The 23,773-nt window shown below is 38.4% G+C and overlaps 2 protein-coding genes across 4 annotated transcripts; both read left to right on the top strand.

The window, feature by feature from the left end:
* Nucleotides 1-6,301: 6,301 nt before the first annotated feature.
* LOC147214372 (uncharacterized) lies at nt 6,302-16,944 on the top strand. Its single transcript, XM_086141733.1, has 4 exons — nt 6,302-6,369; nt 14,740-15,074; nt 15,169-15,246; nt 15,327-16,944. Exons 2-4 carry the CDS (start codon nt 14,765-14,767, stop codon nt 15,605-15,607), a joined length of 669 nt encoding a protein of 222 aa, XP_085997859.1. The 5' UTR covers nt 6,302-6,369; nt 14,740-14,764; the 3' UTR covers nt 15,608-16,944.
* An 868-nt stretch (nt 16,945-17,812) lies between these two features.
* csad (cysteine sulfinic acid decarboxylase) lies at nt 17,813-23,527 on the top strand. 3 transcript variants are annotated; one of them, XM_086141895.1, is made up of 15 exons: nt 17,813-17,843; nt 18,937-19,011; nt 19,107-19,249; nt 19,331-19,457; nt 19,540-19,630; nt 19,999-20,221; nt 20,350-20,429; nt 20,596-20,650; nt 21,401-21,517; nt 21,618-21,682; nt 21,789-21,870; nt 22,173-22,372; nt 22,615-22,666; nt 22,749-22,838; nt 22,956-23,527. In XM_086141895.1, exons 2-15 carry the CDS (start codon nt 18,945-18,947, stop codon nt 23,127-23,129), a joined length of 1,566 nt encoding a protein of 521 aa, XP_085998021.1. In that variant the 5' UTR covers nt 17,813-17,843; nt 18,937-18,944; the 3' UTR covers nt 23,130-23,527. The 3 variants fall into 3 exon arrangements, with proteins under 3 accessions (XP_085998021.1, XP_085998020.1, XP_085998022.1); XM_086141894.1 differs by having other exon boundaries at nt 17,822-17,946; XM_086141896.1 differs by lacking the exon at nt 17,813-17,843 and adding an exon at nt 18,035-18,072.
* Nucleotides 23,528-23,773: the final 246 nt, after the last annotated feature.

The following is a 23,773-nucleotide window of genomic DNA, read 5'->3' as shown; positions in this document are numbered from 1 at the left end:
TATCTTTTTAAACACGCCATAGCTTATTTCAGTGGCTCTTATAAACATAAAGTAGAGTTTGCTTAAGAGGTTTTCTCTTTTGTTTTGTTTTGTTTTTCTGTTCTTTAAGCAAAGGATTCTTAGATAAAGGAAATGTGTGTAGCCGTCTCCCAGACCAGTGAAAACAGCCAGGCGAGGACTTAATGGGAGTGGTAAAACTCTTGCACATGTAAGCATCTTCCACACCTCAGTTCTTTTTTGTTCTGTTTCAGCAGTAGGTGATTTTCCACAGTCAATAGAGTCTATCAAGCTCTGTTTGGATGGAAACCTTTGACCAGCACATCCAAAATGCTGTTCCCTGGCAGCAGGGGCAGCAAGTGTGTGTTCAGCCTCTTAATGGTCAGGAGGATGAGAAATACCGTTTGAAGTAATGCTTATTTCTTTCCAGTCTGGATTCACAGTTTTCACTCTGGTAATTGCAAGTGGGGAAACACAACATGGATACCTCGGAAAATTGGGCTATTGCTGGATAATCCCAAACAACAGTATTTACTTAAGCGGTCACCAAAAATGCTATTTCGTGCCCATCTACATATAACATCCTTTAACTTTACCATCACTGTGCCACATTCATTGGAAAATGATAATTACTCTGCTATCATTAGATTTAGATATTATTATTATTATTATCCTTTTTTCACTTTGGTTGAAGAGAATGTTGGTCTTGCACCCTAAAACTGAAATAATAATAATATTCTTCATTGGCAGGTGACTACTTTGACCCTCTCTCACCATGCCTTTCCTTGAACAGTAGAATTATTGGAGAAACAGAATTTGTGGGCTGATAGTTGTGGCTCACAATTAACTGAGAAGTACTTAATGAAGTAGCCAATACATTTAAATGCGGGGTGATATTGATCACTGACAAAATATGACTTGACCAGCCTCTATTACAGTTTGTCTCAGAAAGGTTTGCAACTGCAGCCAACACAGAATCCTGAATCATTTGCCCAAATTGCATTAGCAGGCAATTTGCATTTCTCTGATCACCAGAATGCAAGTCTTGCCCAATGACTCAAGTCTGGTTTGTTCAATGGCATGCGGTGGCAGAAAGTATCCCCTGAAGCGGTCAAAAAATGTATAAGATATTTATAAGAGGATGTATAACATTTTTCTGTGGCTTCATGGTGTTAGAATACTCACTGATCCGAACAACTTCTTACATACAACACACATTTGATATACAAGAACTAAAGCTTTCACAACCATAACAGGAATAGACTCCATTCTTAACAACTTTAATTTGACTTATGGTCACTGGCACCCACAAAAAACCTCTGTCTACATCACCTCCATCTACCTCACTATGTTTCTGTGACCCCTAAATTCTGAATTTTCAGTCCAGTGTACTTTCACGTTGACCGCTTTAGTTTGGCCAATCAACATGGTCTTGTTTTGTTTTGGGGGTTTCCTGGGGGAGCATATTTCATTGATTCCCTCTATCCCAATTCCAACACATGTACTGATGAAAAAAAAATAATGTTTTATGTTTACAAAATAACACTCATGCTTAATTGAAAAAGTCTGAAAGACTGCAACAGAGACAGTAAACTCATTAGAAAATGCAAATTGGGTTGTTAAACCACACTAGAGTTGCAGTTATGGTCTCCCACATCTCTATGGCATTTCAAATCTTTTGCAACAAGTGGAGTCACCACATGCTGCCCCTTTATAAGTTGTTTAAAGGCACTTCTGCTTCAGCTTTCCTTTTCATTTCAAAGGGTGACATCCACTTCTTTCAAGTCAACAGTCTGCAGGTAGTAGCTGGGAAAGATGCTGACTGGAAAGAATGCAAAGGTTTGCTCAGTCATGTTATTTGTTTGTTGACAAAGACGAGAGATTTTCTGACCAAACAGTCCTGCTTGATTATCGAGTATCTGAAATATGGATCTTGGATTGAAGGTATGAGATGGCCTGTGGTTGGAAATCCTTTATATTCATAATGAAAAATTTCCATTAAAAAAAAAATACACAGCATAGATTTACATGAAAACCTCGACCATGTGACTAGTTTATGATTATTGTCAGTGTTTGAGATTTGAAGAGGGGCACTGTTATTTGTTTTGCCGATTTTGGGTGGACTTCCATAACTGAATCCCTCACACAAGAAACTGCAGCACACTGCAGTACAACTTTCAAACTCAAAAATATACCATAAGGATAATGTCTTGTGTTTCTGTCCACTTAGTTACGAAATGTAACTATCATACATGTTGATATTTTTAATTTCAGAAACAACTCAAAAATGTATGCAACACTATAACATCTTTTCTGTAATTTAGTCATTTCATGCTTTATTGCTGGGATTTGTGAAGACGGTTTTCACCTTTTCCGCAGTTGTGATGCATTCCAGATGGAGAAGTGTTCCGCAGCAGTGTGTGTGCCTCCAGCAATGAAGTCGAGACCTCCATCGTCAGGTCATCTCTCTGTAAAAATCCATATCTCTCTATTCTGGTCAATGTCTTCATCATTACTTATATTTATGAGTTGAAGATAGTTTGTTGGCTCGGCAATGAGTCGCTCATTTGCCAATTAGAATGCATTACACATGACCCGTATTGCCGCTAGAGGGCGCCATAACGTTAATAATACCATTGTCAGGTCTTCTTGAGAAAGAAACCTGCAGTAAACATTTTGGTGTTTGCAATCCCTGCCGATTGTTCCTGCTTTTTGTTATTGCCATTCATTTTGTAGCTATTTGAAATTCTATTTTATTTGTTGATGCGATGATTGGTATTATTTTCAAATCCTTAAAATTTAGACCAAAAATACCAGTCTTTGTTGTAACCGGAAAGGTGCATCACAGGTTTCTATGCACGGATCAATATACAGCAGAATTGACATTTGTACATTAAGATTTCTATTCTTTTTTGTGTGTATGAATCAATATCAAGTCGATCTATTAGAAATCCAATGCTGAATTATGGATCTTCGGAGGAGGATATGCATTTTGTCTGTCAAAATGATCAGGACGATCTTTACAAAGTAATGCCATTAGAGATACAATGGATGGTTGTGGAGGGACCTTCTTCCCAATTCATTAATACAACTTTACTGAAAATTGAGATTGATAATGTAACAGGAAAAAAGGAACCAAAAGGTACCTGATAATTGTTAGTTGATGTAAAGATAGTGTCACAGAGTCTAAGAGAAGCTATGACTAGGACCGGTCATTTCCACTCGAAATATTATCCTGTGAAAACCAGTTCACACCGATTCCAAAGTCACTCCAAGTCTTCCGGAGAGGATACTGAGTCTAAGAAAGCTCAGACCACCCCCTAAAGCCATACGAATATGGGCCTGTTTTCCCTCATGGTTTATTTCAGGAGCACAGGAAACCTGGCTTGTTCTCTTTCGCCAAAAGGCTGTTTCATGTTTAGAAACAGAGGCTGCTGGGTTGAGGAGAGTCTGTGCTTTAAGCTATGTTTAAATGAAGTACTGTGTGAGGGTGCCAGGGTGAAGCGATCACTGACACTTTAGAATGATAAGAGCTCCCTCTAGAGGTTGTCTTCAGGCTGGAGAAGCCACTCATTTGCTCTGTTTTCTTTTGCTGCTGTCTTTTGTGTGATAGCACAGATCTGCTTTTGTTTGATGAATGCTGTATCATCGGCCAGTGACCTCATTGAATTACAGCAAGAATTAAATGCTGACATCAGCTGACACCTGCCTCTCCCAGCGTTTGGTGACATCAGCTGCAATGATCTCATGCAATCAGGGCATCATACCAAGCAGTGACCCTTCTTTGCCCCTGTAACCCCGGTGACTCTCTCTATTTTATTTCCAAGTCTTTCATTTGACCTCCTACTTCAAACACTCCCTGTTTCTTAATCTTCAGATTACCTCACACACCCACCTCTCCTGCACTCAGTAGATCCTCCACTGCTTTCAAGCTGTCTGAGAACGTGTGTGCTCTGTCGGGAAGACCCGTCGTCTTTTCATTCATTAGACCAGGGAGACGGAATATGCCTCGGCTTTTGGCATTTCTTTCAGTATCATTCATCTGCAGAGGTGCGAAAGAGCATACATTTTTTAATTATTTATACTCCTATAAGCTTTAATGGACCTGTCTAAAACAGTGCTACAAGAATGTACTTAATGTGTGTTCAGAATTACAATGGATGATAATTTTGCTGCACCTTATAACCGCCTTCTTCACACTAAACGAAGGATGATAAGATCTTGGATGGTATTACTCAGCCCTCTAAGTTGAGCTCAACTGAAATCTCATTTTCCATGAACTTTTCTCACCTCACTCTTTCTCATCTTTCATAGAAATAGCGTGTGTTAACAAGAAGAAGTAGCGCATGTGTTCCCTCCACTGTTAGCCTTCTCACAGTCTCCTCAATGGTGTCTCTTTACCACTTGTTTTCCCTTTTCTTCTGCTCTGTTGCCACGCTCTGTCTTTCCTAGGTGTACTCTTTCATATATAATGCATGATAAACTAACAGTCGTGTCAGGGGCACTCAAACGCATGGCTACTCGCATGTTGCTGCTCTGCCACCCTTAGAGGGGGTCAGATCTCAGTGGCCCAGATCCCCTCTGATCTATGATCAGGTCCAGGACGTAAAATCGTGTTCAACAGATTTTCAAATTTAACACATCTTATAAAGATTGCGTGATTTCATTTGGAATTCTGTGTCCCATGTCTTAGTTTAAGGGACATAGAGGGGATAGTTTGGGTTTTTGATGGGTCAAATGTTTTTTCTCCCATTTCCAAAAGGGGAAACACACTAAAGCACACAATCATAAAGTGTCAAATATGATACAGGCAATGTTTTGTCCATACAAACATTAGGTCTTTGAAGGTCCCAAGAGCTTAAAAAAACGAAGACTGCTGGAAAGTATGATTTCCGTCTCTTACTTTGCATGTAATCCTATTTTTCTGTTATGGCATGATAAGTTGCTGCACTGGCTCATGAACTGTATATATGTATAACACACACACACACACACACACACACACACACACACACACAAACACACACACACACACACACACACACCTCAGCTACAAAATCCCAATTTTCCAGGTGCAGAGGTCTGTAGAATTAAGCCAGCACAACTCACCAGGAAACAGTATTTCTCTCCATTAGCACTGTGGAGCATCCAAGCTATTATAGCATCCATCCCTGGCATGCACATACAAATGGAGTTTACCACTTGACAGCGTGAGCGATGGGGCCTGGAAAACACTACAGTATGAGAAGAATCGTGCTTGATCAGCGGGAAAAAGGTTCATTTTCCTATTCCATGCAGTCTATGCTCCACTTGTGTTTCACTGACAGTGTAAAATGACTGAATGCATACTTCACAAGCACATTATAAAGACCATGGAACTGAAAGACCCCGCACTTTAAACTTGTTTAGAGTTTCCAGTGATTAATATAGCATTGCATTTCAAATTTGTATAACCCTTCCAAATGTATCCTCTGAAAATTCAGCCTGAAAAGAAATTGTGAAAATTTATTGCAACATAAAGTGGTTTGGACTCCTGAGAAGTGGATAAATTGTATATTTCGCTATTATGCACCACAGTCTCGTCACAGTAGTAAGAGAAATAAATGATAATATCCTTCATGGTCACTGTATAGGCAGAGGAAACAGGACACCTAATAAACACAGTAAGTTGGAGTGTATATTGTGTGTAGGTGAAATTGGCTTCAGAGGATTTTTCTCTCACAGAAAGCAAATATTGCTCCTGGAATAAGATATTGATTTGTCATTTTCCAGTGCTGAACCTGAGTAAACAGGCTAAGCAGACTTGTGACCAGTGCTCCCTGATAATTGTTGTCTGGTAACATCTGAGGCATTTTTCTATTTCTCTCTAAATATCTATTAGATGAACTGCTACTGCAGATATTGCATCATTCATGGTGTGATGAGAACCCGTGAGCATGTATACACATCCAGCGTAAACATGCAGACATCTTTATCCAGATATTCGTGCAGAGATTTTTTAGGTTCCCCTCAAAGTAAATAACCAAATACTTGTTTCCACGTTCACATGACAATACAAAGTTCACAATCTATTCGATAGATAGATAGATAGATAGATAGATAGATAGATAGATAGATAGATAGATAGATAGATAGATAGATAGATAGATAGATAGATAGATAGATAGATAGATAGATAGATAGATAGATAGATAGATAGATAGATAGATAGATAGATAGATAGATAGATAGTGATCAAGACCACAGGCCAGAAAATAAAAGTGCTGTTCGCTCTTCGTCCACTAGGTGGCAGCAACAAGAATGGAGGGCTTCAAAGGCACGTAGAAGAAGGAGTTTAGCGGGAACCTAGAACATCGCTGATTCTCGATACTGGTAAATACACGGACATGTTTCGTTGTTTGGTTATAAAGTAATAGTTCTTGTCGTTACTGTTACTGCTGTTGTTATTCTTGTTGTTTTTCCGCTGCTTCTGTCGCAGGTGAGGGCCAGCGTGTGAAATATTCGTCGTTTCTCCATCGAGACAGATGCTAGGAATTGCTCCTTTCGCCAGGGACAGCCATCTCGATTAAATTTAAAATAAAAATATTGTCTACCTGCAAGATTTCTCAACGCAAAAACACAGCCCATGTCGCTGAGTACTGAACGCGGAAGAAAAGCTTGTCTACTTTGCACTTACTTTCCTTTTCACGCCACGCTCTTTCGCGCCATCTTATCTATTGTTCTTTTGACTGCTTCTGTTTATTGTTACCTGTTACTTATTAGGTAAATAGATATGTATGAAGTCCCCCGCTAAAAATGGTCTGATGATTTATTTTATTAACCTTTCATGAAGAATTTAGCCCCATTTCTGATCGCCGTATTTGACAAAGAATTACTACTAATCCTTCGTCAAGGCCTTATTAAAGTGATTCCTTAACCAAAAAATGATAAATTAAATGATGAGAATTGGAGACCGAGAAGTCTGTTGAATACGGATGCCAAAATATTTGCTCTGCTTTGCCAAAAGGTTGAAAGTGGGATTAGATGACGTTAATGACTAAGAGCAATCAAGTTTTATGCCTGGCAGAAATATATGCAATAACATTCGTTTGGTTTTGGATATGATTTATTATAACGACTATGTATTAGACGCTAGTTTTGTATTATTTGTAGATTGTCATAAAGCGTTTAACTCAAGAAATCATCAATTTATGGTTAAAACTAGACACAGCTTTTAATTTTGAAATTTTTGAGCAAAGTCAATACACTTTATAAAGATTGCTGCAGCTCTATTGGACTGGCTCAGGGTGCAACCCCAAAATTTAACATTAATCGTGCCATAAGACAAGGATGTCCACGTAATCACTTTTGTTTATTCTTGTCACTCGTATTATGGCTATACATATCAAAAAAGGATTACTTAATGGCATGGCAGCAAGAGCATTTAAATGATCTCAAGTATCAGGACTAAACATTAATTTAAATAAGTAGTTTTATCCTTGTAATCATTTTGGTTATCTGTTTTTATCCATGTTGTCATTCTGTTATCTATTTTTATCCATGTTGTTGTCATTACATTCTCATCCTGTTTATTTTTATCCTTGTCATTCTGTTCTCTTGCTATCCCTGTTATTGTCTTTGTCCTTTTTATGGTCTCATTCTATTTATATTCATATTTATTAATATTGTTATTGTTGCGCTGTTTTGATGAATGAATTTCCCCTATGGGGATCAATAAAGTATTATCGTCTCCAACCTTATCTTATTATTCCCACTTAAAGAATACAGCCTATTGGAGATAAATTGTATTCCTGCTAAGAATAAGGTCACATATCTCGGTATTGACATTAATAGACATGAAAAATCCCTTAGCAACTTAACCTTTGATCTTATGATTGAAGAAATTAAAAGAAAATTAAAATGTGGCTAATGAGGGATCTCATTGAATGGTCGAGATCTACCATGCAAAGCGGAAGGAACATCGCGACCTGTTCATGCGTCCATGACTTTAGGAATGTCAAATCTTCTCCTTCTCCAAATCTTATCCACAGCAAATCAACCTCCTTCATCCAAACCTGTCCTGTATCCCCCTCTCTCACATCAACTAAATTCATATCCTCGCTCATTACGTCCATAAATCTTGTCTTTGGTCTTCTTCTAGACCTACTGCCTGGCAGCTCCAATTCCATCATCAGTCTACCAATATATTCACTATCCCTCCTCTATACATGACCTAACCATCTCAGTCTAGCTTCTCTGACCTTCTCTCCAAAACAGCCAACTCGTGCTGTCCCTTTGATGGAATCATTCCTGATCCTATCCATCCTCATCATTCCCAAAGAGAACCTCAACATCTTCATCTCTGCAACCTCTAGCTCTCCCTCCTGTCTTTTTGTCATTGTCACTGATTGTAGACCATGCAGCATTGCTGGTCTCACCACTGTCTTGTTCACAATTCCTTTGATTCTTGCTAATAGTATTCTCTTATAGTGACACTGACACTTTTCTCCCTGACACTTTTCTCCACCCATTCCAGCCTGCTTGAACCAGTTTCTTTACCTCTGGACCCTAAGTACTTGAAATCCTTCAACTTCTTGATCTCCTCTCCCTGTAGCCTCACCGTTCCACCCAGGTTCCTCTCATTCCTTACAGTACTTCCAGTTCTGTCTCAGGCAGCTGCCTGCCAGTTTCTCCTCGCCTTAGTGTCTCTTTTTCCTAAATTTTCTACGTTTTTTATTCTATTATTTCTTCTTGCTTTAGTAACAATTAAGTTAAGAATTTTTTTTTTTGTCTTTCCTACCTGAGGCTATCAGACTTTTTAATTCCTCCTCCTTCAGCTGCAGGGAATCTTCAAATCTTTGCACTTAAGACCTTAAAACACTTTGTAGCCTTTACTTTGACACTTTATAGTTTTATTTGTATTTCTTATTCTCACCCCCTTTTTTTAACTGTTTATACAATTTCCTGCTATGATTTATTATTGTTACGTTTTACTTGAAACTCTGGCACAACAATTTCCTTCTGGATAAATGAAGTTGTTCTTATTCTTGTTCTTATTTACACATATATGTTTGTCTTGCTGCAACTAACCTTCATTCCTCTCCATTCCAGAGCATACCTCCACCTCTCAAGATTTTTCTCAACATATTCCCTGCTCTCACTGCAGATCACAATGTCATCTGCAGACATCATGGTCCATTGAGATTCCTGTCTAACTTCATCTGTCAGTCTGTCCATCACAACTGCAAATGAGGCGCCTGAGAGCTGATACATGATGACCTGATGAAGTCCCACCTCCACCGTGAACTTCTCTGTTACATCTACAGCACACCTGGTCACTGTCTCCCAGCTAGCATACATGTCCTGCACCAGTCTAACGTGCTTTTTTGCCGTTCCAGACTTCCTCATACATTACTAGAGTTCCTCTCTCGGCACCCTGTCGTATGCTTTTTCTAGGTCTACAAAAGTGCAATGCAGCTCCCTCTGACCTTTTCCACACATCTCTATTAGCATTCTCAAAGCAAATACTGCATCTTTAGTACTCTTTCTGGGCATGAAGCCACACTGCTGCTCACAAATGCTGACTTCTGCTCTGCCTAGTTTCTACTATTCTTTCCCATAACTTCATTGTTTGGCTAATCAACTTTATCTCGGTAGTTCCCGCAATTCTGCACATCCCCTTATCCTTAAAAATGGGCACCATCACACTTCTTTGCCATTCCTCAGACAACTTCTCACTCTCTAAGATCCTGTTAAATAATCTCGCCAGAAACTACCGCTGCCTCTCCTAGACGCTTCCATACATTCACAGGTATATCATCAGGATCAACTGCCTTTCCACTCTTCATCCTCTTCAGTGCCTTCCTCATTTCACTTTTACTAATCTCTACTCCCACAACTTTTTGGTCTACAATAGTCACATTTTACCCTTCCCTCTTGTTCAGTTTCCTCATTCATCAACAATTTAAATGACTCTTTCCATCTTCTCATCTCTCTTCTGCCATCTGTCAATACATTTCCCTCTCTTTCCTTAATCACCCAGACCCGCTGAACATCCTTTCCATCTCTATCCCTCTGTTTTGCTAACCTGTATAGATCATTCGCTCCCTTTTTGCTGTCCAAGCAATACAAGTATAACTTGTATAACTTGCTATACAAGTTATCGTATGGTCTTCGTTTTGCTTTTCCTACCTCCATCTTTACCTTACGCATATCTGTTACCTGTACTCTCGTCTGTTCTCTTCAGTCCCCTCAGTGTCTAACTTCTTTGCAAACCACTTTCTTTATATATACTCCTGCACTTCCTGATTCCACCATCATATCTCCTTATCTACTTTCCTTCCAGACAAAACACCAAGTACTCTCCTGTCTCCCTGATCACATTAACTGTACCGTATTTTCCGGACTATACATCGCTCCGGAGTGCAAGTCGCACCAGCCAAAAATGCATAATAATGAACAAAAAAACATATGTAAGTCCCACTGGAGTATAAGTCGCATTTTCGGGGGGGTTTATTTAATAAAATCCAACACCAAGAATAGACATTTCATCTTGAAAGGCAATTTAAAATGAAAATAGAATAGAGAACAACAGGCTGAACAAGTACACTCTACGACGCATAAACAACGAACTGAGAACGTGCCTGGTAGGCTATGTTAACGTAACATATTACGGTAAGAGTCATTCAAATAACGATAGCATATGCTACAACCAAACAATCTGTGTCACTCTTGTTCTGATAGAGGCGATTGCGTTGCATGGTCATTTCTATTCGTCTCCTTGGCAGACGCGACTGTACTGTTGACAAGCCTCTCCCTGCAGCACGTTGTTCAAGCACTCAAATGTGAACTCGTTCCTCTAGCCGTGGCCAGCTAGCTTTTAGCCCACGATTAGTTTTTTTTAGTTTTCTTCATTTCTGTAAGAGTAACCTCCGCTTTTCGCCAGTCCCATACAAGTTTCTCACCAACTTCAAACTTTCTCTCTGCTGCTCGGTCGCCATTTTCGACTGCAGAATATGATTTTCTTTTCGTTGCCATTTTTGTTCAGCCCTTCTCAGTTGTTTTTATAAGTTAGCGCGAATGTTGAAATGATCAATTTTCATAGTTACAGAAGTCGCCGGTAGCTTCTTTTTTCGCAACGCACTTCCGCCATGACCCGCCCCCGCTGAATTTTGATTGGTTGGCGTGTGTGTGTGTGTGTGTGACGATCGCTGTTATATTAAAGACACACAGGCAGCCACAGACACACACACATCCGAGCAAGAGAGCTCAATTATTTCACACATAAGTCGCTCCAGAGTATAAATCCCCCCCCCCCGCCAAACTATGAAAAAACCGCGACTTATAGTCCGGAAAATACGGTAATTGTCCAGTAGTCTGGGAGCTCTTCCTGACCACCCAGAGCCTTTCTCAACTCCTCCCTGGAAACCATACAACACTCCTACCTTTTCAGCTTCCATTACTTTGTCCTCTGCTCTGCCTTTATCTTCTTGATCTTCCTTGTCACCAGGGTCATCTTACAAACCACCATCCTATGCTGTGAATACACTCACCTACCGCTACTGTGCAGTCACCTATCTCCTTCAGATTGCCTTGTCTATAAAAGATGTTGGCTGCCTGCATGCTCCTAACGCTGCTCTTATAAGTTAAGAATAAGAACAACTTTATTTATCCCAAAGGAAATTGTTGTGCCAGAGTTACAAGTAAAACATAATAATAGATAATAGTAGGAAGGAGGGAGAAGTAGGAAGGAGTAGGAAGTTACTCTATGTTCCTGTCTTTTCTGGAAAAAAAAAAGTATTCACTACAGCCATTTCCATCCTTTTTGAAAAGTCTACCAACATCTGTTGCCTGCACCATCATGTCAATTGAGGGCTGCAACAATTACCACTCTAACTCATATCCTACTTGTGGAGTAGAGCCATTAACAACATTGAGCATCACACCTTCAATTTCCAGTTTCAGACACAAGTCTTTCTGACAATCTTTTACCCTCCAGAACATTCCCCACAAACTCCTCCTTAAGGATAACTCCTACTCAATTTCTCTTCCTGTCAGTACCATGATAGTACAACTTAAAACCTGCTCCTAACCTTTTAGCCTTACTACCTTTCCACCTGGTCTCCTAGACACACAGTATGACATCCTTCTCTGCATCAACTCAACCAAATCTCTACCTTTTCCTGTCATCATCGTAATATTCAAAGTCCCATCTCAGTCCCAGACTCTGGCCTTTCCTCTTCTCTCTCTGCTTCTGAACATGCCATCCTCCTCTCCTTTTTTGACCAACAGTAGCCCAATTTCCACTTTTTTCCCTGTAGGTTATCGGCACCAATGGTAGTCGTTGTTATCCTGGGCCTCGACCCATCCAGTATGAGATTCTTGGGTTCGATTCTCATATTTGGTTTTGGCACAAGTTTTACGCCAGATGCCTTTCCTAACGCAACCCTCTGCATTTATCCGGCCTGTGCCACCATGAGGCTCCATTAGTTTAGAGTTGTTGAATATAGTATTAAAAAAAATGGATACGATTCTATTCTACCTATTCTATTTTATTATATTCTACCTATTTATATATAGTGTAAGCACTGTTTATTGCTTATTTTTAATTATTCCATTTTTGATAACCTCTTGCACTGTCCACTTCTGCTGTGTGTGGTTGAAATTTCCCCATGATACTATTCTATTTTATTCAATTTCAAATTCATACAGAGAAATAAATGTCATTGTGTCAGTAATGAGGTTTTATGTAATACGAGACAAAATGGGGGTCTGGATACCCTTGAAATTAAATGGTTGACAAAACTAATGGAGAAGATAGAATTTCGAATGCTTTCCCTTAATTAATTTGAAAGACTCAGATTTTTATTTGATAAATTACCTGTGAAATTAGCAAATTTTCACAAGTGGGCTCTGCTGGCATGGAAGATGTTGTACAAACATAATTTTTCACCTACAAATTATTACTTATTATTTATTTTGAATAACAGGAGTATTCAGTATAAAAATAAATCATATCATAAAAGCTGGGTCAATAATGGTATCATAGTTTCACAGTTCCTGAAGACTAATGGTCAGTTGTTTGTATATGAAGAATTTATTCCCAAATTTTTGTATTGGAGTTACAAAAGAATACCAAAAGAATATGACCTAATCTTTAATGCTATCCCAAGGAATGCCTTTCAACTATTTATTTGCTCCATTTACGTCAATTCTGAACAATAGTTTTTGGGGAAGTGTTGACATTACAAAGGACAAATGTTCAAATAAATATATTAGAAATCTTAAGGAAGGTATAACTGCTCCTACAGCTAAAGTTTTTTGATCTTCTGTCTACAATTATTTAGATTGTTGTAAAATATGGCTGATTAGTAATACATTTTGTCTGAACAATAAGATCAAGGAAGTATATTACAAACTTACACACAAAATATATTTAGCAAAAAAAATAGAAAGATTTAGAATTTATATTGATAATGCATGATTTCTGTGGAATAAATGAAGAATCTAGTTTACATTTATTTTGTTATTGTTTGTACTCACAAATATTTTAGTTAAATGTACAAGTCTTTATTGAGAGAACAATTGGAGTCTCACTGCAGCTGCAGGATAAGGACATTTTTATTTACTTTGAAGACCGCACAAAGAAAAAGGACCTCATTTTTTTGTACAACTTGTTTTACTTTTGGGAAAATATCAGAATCAGAATACTTTATTAATTCCCCAGGGGAAAATTGCTTTATGTTGAAACCAGCTCTTGCTACAGAGTCAAGTGGGGAAGAATCAAAATAGAACTATTTCTATGAAACAAAGATTGAAAATAGTGAATTCTAAAAATAAAATTAAAAAAAACTGAATATCACCATAAATAAATAAAAATAAAGCTAAATGTATGAAAAATATATGGAGCAATACGCATGTGTATTTACAAGTACATGTATATGATTACTAGAAGACTAACAGCAAACAAAACTTCAGTCTTTACAGGAAATGTATCAATACAGCACCATAATAAATGGACTTCAGAACCCGAAGGCTGTAAAAGTTTACTCTATTTGGGAAACATTTGTTTAATATTTGTGTGTATGTGTATAAGTCCCTAGAAAATATTTTAGTTATACTCTTTATATGGCTTTTGGATTTTTTTTCATAAATATATATTTAGTTTGTGTTACCCCTGGCTAAACAGATTTGTTGTGTGTGTGTGTATATATATACAATTGTCAATTTGCCTTTTATTGGGATGTCCTCCTCAGTGAGGCCCTCAGAATTCCATCTAGTAGGGCTGTACAAAACATGCTGAGTGTATCACTACAAGGGAGGATTACATTTCCGTGTACAATGTTTGAGAAAAAATAGAATTACATTGCATTGTAAAGGAGAAAAAATACAGGGGTTAAATTCCTCATGTTCATTTAGGAGGTCCACATATAAACTATAATGTGTCACATTTCATAGGCCAAATCATGACTTGCATTATAGTCGTCTTTCTAACTGTTCGAGTGTTTTTTTTTTTAATTTACTGTGTAATGAAAAAAAAATTTATGTGTAGTTGAACCTAATAACCGTTTCCCATAAGTACTAAGCAACGTAAAAAAATCATTAACTTGCAGAGAAATTTAATTTAGTCTCAATAATATTAACAGACAAAAGATTTGCTGACCCTAAAATGTTTTCTGGAAATATCTATCTTCATATAATGTTTTTTTTTTTAATCTTGTATTTATCAGACATATTGATGCATGATCACTTTTATTTCCTTAGGAGCTGGTGTAAGGGGCATTTTGTCATGGCTTTGGATCCAACAGTGCAGTTACTCAAGAGGCTGAAGATCATGCTAATAGACATTCTAAGTGCTGATCCTGACTTTGTACTGCAGCTGGCAGATTCTCGCTCTCTACTGTCTCCTTGGATGTACAAGAAGGTCAAAGCTTTAAATAATCCCACTGAGAAGGTGAGCAATCTTCTGGATCATATCATCCAGAGAGGCCCAGAGGCTGCACTGGATCTTTTGAAACTACTGGAAGGCAAAAGGCTGCAGGAAACATTCCCAGAACTTCAGTCTATTAAAAATCTTCAAACTACTACAGATGTTTCAGGTAGAACAACTTTTAGACTGTTTTCAGCAAACTTGGTACTCAAATACTTTTCTCTCTCTCGATGTTAAATGCAATTTATTTTTACTTACATTAGGAAAAGAGTCCTCAAGAAAAAGAAAATCTCCATTTAAGTCAGAAGAGAGCAATACAAGAAAGAAAATCTGCACCAGAGGTGGGTTGAATTATACTTTTAAGTTATTTCCTTAATAGCATTGAACATCAATCACCTACTTTATCTGTGTTTGATTACAGATTACCCTGTCCTAAATGAGAAACAGCTCATGACTGTTGCACGTGCTATTGGTAAACCCTGGAGGGAGATCGGAAGGGTAGCACTGGAAATCTCCTCTGTGAGGCTGGAACAGATTGAAGAGGACCATAATTGCCATGTAGAAAGAGTATTTGCTATGCTTCGCTACTGGTGCAACTCCAAGCGGCGTGAGGCTACTGCCGCACATCTGCACTCCCTGCTCAGTCAGGGAGACTGGGCTTTGCCATGTGAAAGCATTGACTTTTTGTTAGAGACCAACTGAGGTTTGCATTTCCCTCTATTTTCTGAGACTGAAAGAATTTGCACTTATTTTTATGATACAACAACTCTTGAAAAGGGAAGAAGAAATCATTCCAAAACTTGAAATGCCCCTCACCCAATGACAGCCCGGATAGGCTCCAGCATCCCCCGTGATCCTGAGCGCAGAATAAGCAATGGTTGGATGGATACCTGAATCACTTTAAACACATTTGGGAGCTACTATGAGTAGCTTTGAGAATGCTAAGGTCAGAGGGAGCTGTATTGTGCTTTTGTAGCCCTAGAAAATCCTTACGTGCTAAGAACAGAAGTCTGGACTGGCAAAGAAATGTGTTAGACTGGTGCAGGACATCTATGCTAGCTTCGAGACAGTGGTGAGGTGTGCTGTCGGTATCAGAAATGTTCAAAGTGGAGGTGGGACTCCATCAGGGATCAGCTCTGAGCCCCTTCTTGTTTGCAGTGGTGGACAGGATGACAGATGGGGTTAGACAGGAATCTTCATGGACCATGATGTTTGCAGATAATTTTGTGTATCTATGCAGTTTTTAACATTTAAAAGACAGTGGTGAGACTAGCAATGCTGTATGGTTTAGTAACAGTGACAATGATGAAAAGACAGGAGGCAGAGATGAAGATGAGGTTGAAGTTGAGGTTCTCTTTGGGAGTGAAAAGGATGGATAGGATCAGGAATGAGTCAATCGGTTGGACACTACATGTTTGACGTTTTGGAGAGAAGGTCAGCAAAGCTAGACATGTACAGATGAGTGATAGTGAATATAGTGGTAAACATGATGGAATTGTAGCATGATAGGAAAGAAGTCTAGAGGAAGACCAAAGAGAAGATTTATGGATGTAGTGAGAGAGGATATGAAGTTAGTTGGTGTGAGAGAGGAGGATACAGAGAATAGGGTTAGATGGAGAAGGTTGATTTGCTGTGGCGACCCCTAAAGGGAAAACCCAAAAGGAAAGGTAGAAGAGAGCTACTGTGAGATGAACTTTTCAAGTCAATGCATTTTCACGGCAGCTATAAAAATTTCATACCAAAGTAAACAAAACCATTTGTAATAAATAATAATAAATTTTGAAAAAAAAGTTGCAACTCAAGGTTTTTCTCTGTGTCCTTCTTTCTCTGAGCCTCACTGCTTTCTTGTCTGGTGACTTTTTGACCGAATTTCAAAACGAAAATGACCAGGAGATAAATTATAGGCACTGTAGGGATAATTGAAGTCCGTCAGTAACAGAGGAAGAAACAGCACTTGTGGAAATAAAGCCATGTACACTGTTAAGCCTTGACAATTTTCAAAGAAAGGTTGAGTGTAGAAAACATAATGTCAAGAGGAAAGTGCCATGAATGAAGATGTCACTGAATACTTTTGTAAAAGTATTGCTTCAGGAATGGATCCCTTTAGTGATCTTTAAGGACTGACCTGACTTAGCATGAAAGCCACTTTCACAAAATAAAAAAAAACTTTTCAGGGTATAATAATACCAACAGCTTTTTTTTCATTTTTGACAAAGCATTTACCACTGAGTTTAAACCCCTGATCAAAGCAAATAGAGGTAGAAAATGTTCGAGAAATGAATTGTTTTTAAAAGCAGGGAAGATCATTGATACCACTGGACGTTTCTAAAAGTAAGCATTAGGGCTTTTATCAAAATCACCTTCAAGTACAAACCTCTCATATTGCTATTTTCTAAATTTTGATGAATGCGCAGGAACAGTAGGAAATTTTATCCTACTCCCCCTTTTTTTTTGTATATCTTTGAGGTAAAAACATGAAAATGCAGCACGTCAGGGGCCAGTATATATAACAGAAATCACAAATATTTCCCAGGCTATGGTAGGAGGATGAATTTGACCATCTAGCATGATTCTTTGCAGTCATTTATCAATCATAGATCAGTGTAAATTTTGAAACTGGGGACACTAGCAATTCTCAAAAAAAAATGTAAAAGTTCAAGACTGAGAGTGCCGTGACAGATACTTCAGCATCTCAAAAGAGTATCCCAGAGAAAATGATTTTTGATTTTTTTTTAACCTGAATTAGAAGTACTCTTCATGTGTTAGATAATTAAACCCATAGGTCCTGTTATTTTAGTCACACAAGCTGGTTTTGATTAACCATGTAGTGCATACTCCAGACCACTAGAGGGCGCCAAGCTCCCCTCCGAGGATTGGTGGCAGCTATAAATAAAACACGAAGAAGAACCTTGCGGAAGGTTGTATTGCAGAGGCAAAGGTTGGGTTCCATTTAGAGCAATGCCGTTATAACGTCCCACTTTTCTTGTTTGTTTGTTGTTGTTTTTTTAATTCCTTTAGTCATTGACGTTTGTGGTTTCAAGGTATGTGAGTAGTTATTTCGACACGGTACACATGTAGCATTTCGTGCGAACAAGGTTTTACACGTATCAAAACCCCTCATTAATGGTGGTAATGAGAGAAGAAGGTGTGACAGCCCCAGGCGACAGGTAGAGACGACCGAAAGAGGAGACCGTGCCTCGGCTACGCCTCCCCTCCCGTACACCCGCAGGCTGCGGCAATCGAGCTGACATCACTCATTCCGCATCGGCTGAACTGAACTAAACTGAACTTTTCGGAGTGATATTCGTTTATCGTTTAAGGCCCGTAGATTGCGACGCAAACGATGTACCACTAATCACCACCATGACTGTGAGAACCGGAAATAGAACTCGTATCCGCAGTTTGATTAATTTCTGACCTTGAGAATAACCTCACAGTGTGGGTACTAGATCTATTTCATGGTAATCTCATACACGTATTTGGTCGTTGAAAGCACTTATTTTTGTTCCAGCTAAATCATTATAGTGTGTGAACAAATGAAGCCCTGATGTTTAAAACACTGCTCATGATCAGGGAAAGGAATTGTCAAGTGCCCCGAAAATTAGAGAGTATCCCTGACACTACACAACAGTTGCAGCTTTCGTCACCTGTAATTGTCTGTTTAGTCATCACTTAGTTATCTACACTCGTAAGCAATGATATTAGGGGCCAAAGTGGGATATCGCTAACATCTGATTGTGTGCTGGTTTCTTATAATTTCTCAATTAGGTTCCTTTTGTTTTTTGCTAAATGCAATTGCGAGACGGTCGAAGTAAGTGACAGCACTTTAGTAGTAGATTAATACTTACTAATTTCACTACATCTTATCTCTAAAATGCTGCATCCATGTTTTCTCTTTTTTGTTGTTTTTTTTTCTTAATTTCAAATACTGCCCTGATGCCTCACTTATTAGTCTTATAACTTATAGTCAATAAAGAAAGCTGAAAGTCCTCCAAGTGGTTCTTGCTTCATGTGTTTCTTTGTTAATTTAGGGAAATCAATGTTTTTGCACACAACTGAGTTGCCAACTCTTAATGTGGATATGGCAAATATGGTACCACTCTCATGTAAGTACAGCAGGTGATGATGTATATATATATATATATACATATTTGTGTAAAACTTTAAAAATGTGCATTAATTTTGTTTATTGTGATTCTAGCTGATGGACAGGCCGATACAGATGATCTTCAAGATCTTGATAAGCCTCTCATTGACCACTCAACGGGTCAACTCTTCTTAAATGAAGCTTTCAACATTATCGTTGAGGAGGTGCTCCGCAAGGGCACAGACATCGAACAGAAGGTCTCAAGAAGTCTACAGCAAAAATCCTTTCACACTGCATTGGCTATTTTGAATAAACTTCAGAGAGTTTTTTTTTTGAAGGTATGTGAGTGGAAAGAACCAGCCGATCTGGCTCTGCAGCTGGATCTGGAGTTGAGGGATGCAGGGGAGCCGCAAAATAGACTCTTGGACAGATTAAGAGATGTTGCAAAGTACAGTGTAAAGACAAGTAAGTCTGTTTGATACAACCAAAACAGTAAAATGAATTGGTACTTTTTCACTCATGATGAGACATGTGTTGTTTATTTTAGGTCACCCGCGGTTTTTTAATCAGCAGTTTGCTGGGATGGACTACCATTCCTTGGCTGGACGGTTTCTCACTGAGGCTTTAAACACTAATCTGTAAGGGTAACTTTATAGTTTGAAACATGTACTAGAACACTGAAATGTGGACATCATTGAAATTGAACACAGTTGAATCCCTTGTACAGAAAATTCTTGTAAGAAAGGTGTTTTGTCACAGTCCAGTATTTTTAGTGGTGTTATAGTAAGGAAAGAAATAATCCATTATTAAACACTGGATGGTCAAAATGCATAATAAAATTCAACACATTCAGTACAATTCCACACCAAAACTGATTTGGGGATTTTGATTATACTATCATGTGTAGGGTTTGTGTGTTATTCTGGGTATGCCCATAGTGTCCAGGTTATTTTTTCTACAGTGTTAATTATATAACATCATTTGTTTGTGTCTGCGAAAAATGCAGTTTTACATATGAGGTGGCTCCTGTGTTTGTGCTGATGGAGAACGAGGTTCTGAGGGGGCTGCGTCAGCTGGTTGGCTGGACACAAGGTGATGGAATTTTCTGCCCTGGAGGATCTGCCTCAAACATGTACGCTATGAACCTTGCCCGCTATCGGCGCTTCCCAGACGTCAAAACCCAGGGGCTATGGGGTCTCCCACGACTAAGCCTCTTCACATCTCCAGAGGTTAGGACTTGCTGTGTGTGTATAATCAATCTTGTGTTTGTCTGAATTATTACAGCAATATATGAGGTGCTCTTTATGTTTTGCCCTAAGATAGGTACAACTCAATATAACTATCTTAATCCTTTCAGTGCCATTACTCTGTGAAGAAAGGAGCCGCCTTCCTGGGCATTGGGACAGACAATGTTATTTTGGTCAACGTGGATGATGGGTTACGAATTGTTTATTACTATGAAAATTTTAAAAGCTATGATGGTTTTCCACTTTTTTTTTATTTTTCACAAAACAAATAATAGTCACAGTTCTGTTTGTTTATACCACTCAGACTCACTGTATCTGACATGTTTCTTTGCCTTTTTCTCTCCAATGACCTGCAGTGGCCATATGATTCCAGAGGACCTGGAAGAAAAGATAAACCTTGCTAAATCTCAGGTAAGTCCACTGTAGCCTCATGTTTGTGTAAGCAGGTTACAGAAGTAATTGCATTCTTCATTGTTTCATGCAGCTACAATCATGTATCTCCATGATCATCTCTCAGTCGGCAGTCTGTATTAACGCCTACGTGTCAATGCTGAGCTCTATATCCTATCAGAATTTTAAACGTTTCTCCTTTCACATTTCTCTTCTAAACCTCCTCTATTTTAACTGCAGGCTTTTTTTCTTTTTTTGTTTCATTTAATTCTTTGTGATTGTTATATGTTATCAATCTTGAGGCATGCCAGGGAGATGGTCATAGTATGTCACTGAGACTGTTTAGCTTCCCGGCACTCAGATTTGCTTCGACCATGACTGTAACAGAGACTTATATATAATTCCATTGTAGTGTTTAACCCTGAATTTGGGTGTCCCTGAATCAAAGTTTAGTACGTTACCAGACAATACCACTATTCTTGGGTTAAATATGGTAAATGTCCCAGCCCACAAACTTGGTTCAGAGACACACTGTTGTCTCTTTGTAAACTGAAGTTGTTTGATTTGGCAACGGGGAAAACAACGTGTAGTGTGTGGTTGTAGACTGGTTTGCCATTGTTTGGTATTTAAATTGGGTTTTTTTTTGACATTGTCCAAAAACAGGTCCTTGTTGGGCAAATACATATCAGATTGATTTCAGATTGAATGCAAAAGCAGCAAGTAAGAGCAAACCTTTGCAAGAAAACTTCAGGTTCAGTTTGTGTCTTTTAGGATTCAGTCCCTTTTCTTGTAAGCTGCACATGTGGGACCACAGTGCAAGGAGCCTTTGACCCACTGCCCCATATCGCTGATGTCTGTGAAAAACACAATCTCTGGATGCACGTTGATGTGAGTCTCCCATTGGAAACAAAATCCATACGCCTGGATTTGGTGAGGTGCTATATTACAGAAGTTTAGTTTTCCGAACATGTGATGTTTTTTTTTTCAGGCTGCATGGGGTGGAAGTGTGCTGTTTTCCAAGCAACACAGACATCTGATGAAAGGCGTTAACAGGTATTAATGTTAAATGCCTAATGATATATTTTGCTCTGGCCTAATTTTTCCTAACCAGAGGAGAAGGGACAGAATATTTGACTGATTTTGTTTTCTCTGTAACAAGGGCCGATTCTGTCGCTTGGAACCCACACAAGATGCTGGTGGCTGGTTTGCAGTGTTCGGCATTGCTGCTGAAGGATGAAACGGTTTGCCTCCATAGTCAGAACTCATGCATAATGTTTTTAATGATCCAAATTGTATTATTTTTTTCTAGTCATTTAAACAGAAACAGGTTTTCCAAGAATCAGGGTGCAATAAACAGACAGACCAATACAATATTAAGATCATAGAAATACCAATGAAATGGGCAGCAATCTCTAAAACACTTGGGTTATATTTAAAAGTATAGCCCATATATATGGAAAGAAGTATGTGATATTTGTAAGAATGCAGAAAAGCTTGTTTAATTGTCTGATTGTTTTGTTTATTTTGTTTTATCTGTCCTCAGGACTTATTGAAGCACTGCCACAGTGCCAGTGCCTCATACCTCTTCCAGCAAGATAAATTCTATGATGTAAAACTTGACACTGGTGATAAGTCAGTGCAGTGCAGCCGCAAGGTTGACTGTCTCAAACTGTGGCTGATGTGGAAGGCTTTGGGTTCCAGTGGCTTGGCAGAGCGTATTGACAAAGCTTTTAGTCTTGTAAGGTAAATAAGGCAAGCTGCCCAAGCACATGATGAGTTTTGGTATATCGTAGATCAGAAATATGAAACATTAACTTGAACTTATGAGGAAGTCTTCCTCATAAGCAAATCTTTTTCCGAATAGGAAGAGCATAGTCGTCATATCAAATTAAACATCACAGATTTGGCAAAATCCCAGGATTTAAATTATGCATTTGAGTTTGGACTCAGATGGAAAATGTGACAATTTAGTAAATTTCTAATAGGTACCTGGTGGAACAGATGAAGCAGAGACAAGGATTCGATCTTTTGAGAGAGGTAAATGCAATTTTGATGTATATTAACATTATTATATCTGACAAAAATGTTGATGTCTCACCCTTTTACTTTACATGGGCAGCCAGAGTTCGTGAATGTATGCTTCTGGTTTGTACCACCCAGTTTGAGGGGGAAGAAAGGAAATGCAGATTACTGGGAAAAACTTGCAAAAGTAAGTTTGGTTTATATCTAGCAATACATTACCCTTTCTGTGTTTGGTCAATTACCGGTATGTTCTTCTTCGCACAAATTTAGTCCACATTTAATATTTATCTATGTATATTTAAAGGTAGCTCCAGCCATCAAGGAACGCATGATGAAAGAAGGAACTATGATGGTGGGCTACCAACCACTGGGAAAAAAGGTCAACTTTTTTCGTGTGGTGGTGTTCTCTCCCCTTGTTACCAAGACAGACATGGACTTTTTTCTTGATGAAATTGAAAGACTTGGCAATGACTTGTAATCAAAGTCACAACTTCTCAGATGTGGGTCTCTTTTCAATATAGACTTTCCCCAACATGTGTATTTTGCTAAATTAATACAGTGAGTTGCTGTGTTCACTGTTTGTAGACAATAGAATAATGAATGAAAGCAAGTGTAAAATAATGTTTCAATATAGACTTTCCCCAACACGGGTATTTTGCTAAATTAATACAGTGAGTTGCTGTGTTCACTGTCTGTAGACAATAGAATAATAAATGAAAGCAAATGTAAAATAATGTGAAGGATGCATTTAAACATTTCTGTTGAACATTTATTTCCCTAACTGTTAACAAAGTGTAAATGTACCTTTTACTCCACTGTAATTTGTCCCCTCTTTTTATTAAATGTCAAATAATAAACTGTAATTGTTAAACTAAACTAGTTTCAAGAAGTGTGCATCAATAATTCAATGAACTATTGAAAATTATTTTAATTACCGAAACATACATTCTTGCTTCAGCAGTTTTGGAAGATGTTTTTCAGCATTTTTGCGAATGCACCTATGAACAAAATATAATTACATGCAAAATTTGACATCTTTGCATGAGAACCCCCACAATTTTGCATTTTGACAATCAAAAACACATATTACATTCTTTGTGATACACTGCAAATATCACAGAT

The sequence above is a fragment of the Fistularia commersonii genome, chromosome 34, assembly GCF_037954325.1.
Source record: "Fistularia commersonii isolate RoL2024-O1a breed Wild chromosome 34, RoL_Fcom_v1.0, whole genome shotgun sequence".
NCBI lineage: Eukaryota > Metazoa > Chordata > Actinopteri > Syngnathiformes > Fistulariidae > Fistularia > Fistularia commersonii.
Note: the sequence above shows the minus strand (reverse complement) of the source record. Positions and strands in the feature narration are given on the sequence as shown.

What these genes read in the sequence shown, in the direction of transcription:
- csad (XM_086141895.1), top strand. Translation starts at nt 18,945, where the DNA reads ATGTTTTTGCACACAACTGAGTTGCCAACTCTTAATGTGGATATGGCA. An exon ending in AAATATGGTACCACTCTCAT is followed by an intron (nt 19,012 to 19,106) that starts GTAAGTACAGCA and finishes TTGTGATTCTAG; the next exon opens with CTGATGGACAGGCCGATACA. An exon ending in GCCTCTTCACATCTCCAGAG is followed by an intron (nt 20,222 to 20,349) that starts GTTAGGACTTGC and finishes TAATCCTTTCAG; the next exon opens with TGCCATTACTCTGTGAAGAA.
- LOC147214372 (XM_086141733.1), top strand. Translation starts at nt 14,765, where the DNA reads ATGGCTTTGGATCCAACAGTGCAGTTACTCAAGAGGCTGAAGATCATG. An exon ending in AACTACTACAGATGTTTCAG is followed by an intron (nt 15,075 to 15,168) that starts GTAGAACAACTT and finishes TACTTACATTAG; the next exon opens with GAAAAGAGTCCTCAAGAAAA. An exon ending in AAAGAAAATCTGCACCAGAG is followed by an intron (nt 15,247 to 15,326) that starts GTGGGTTGAATT and finishes GTTTGATTACAG; the next exon opens with ATTACCCTGTCCTAAATGAG.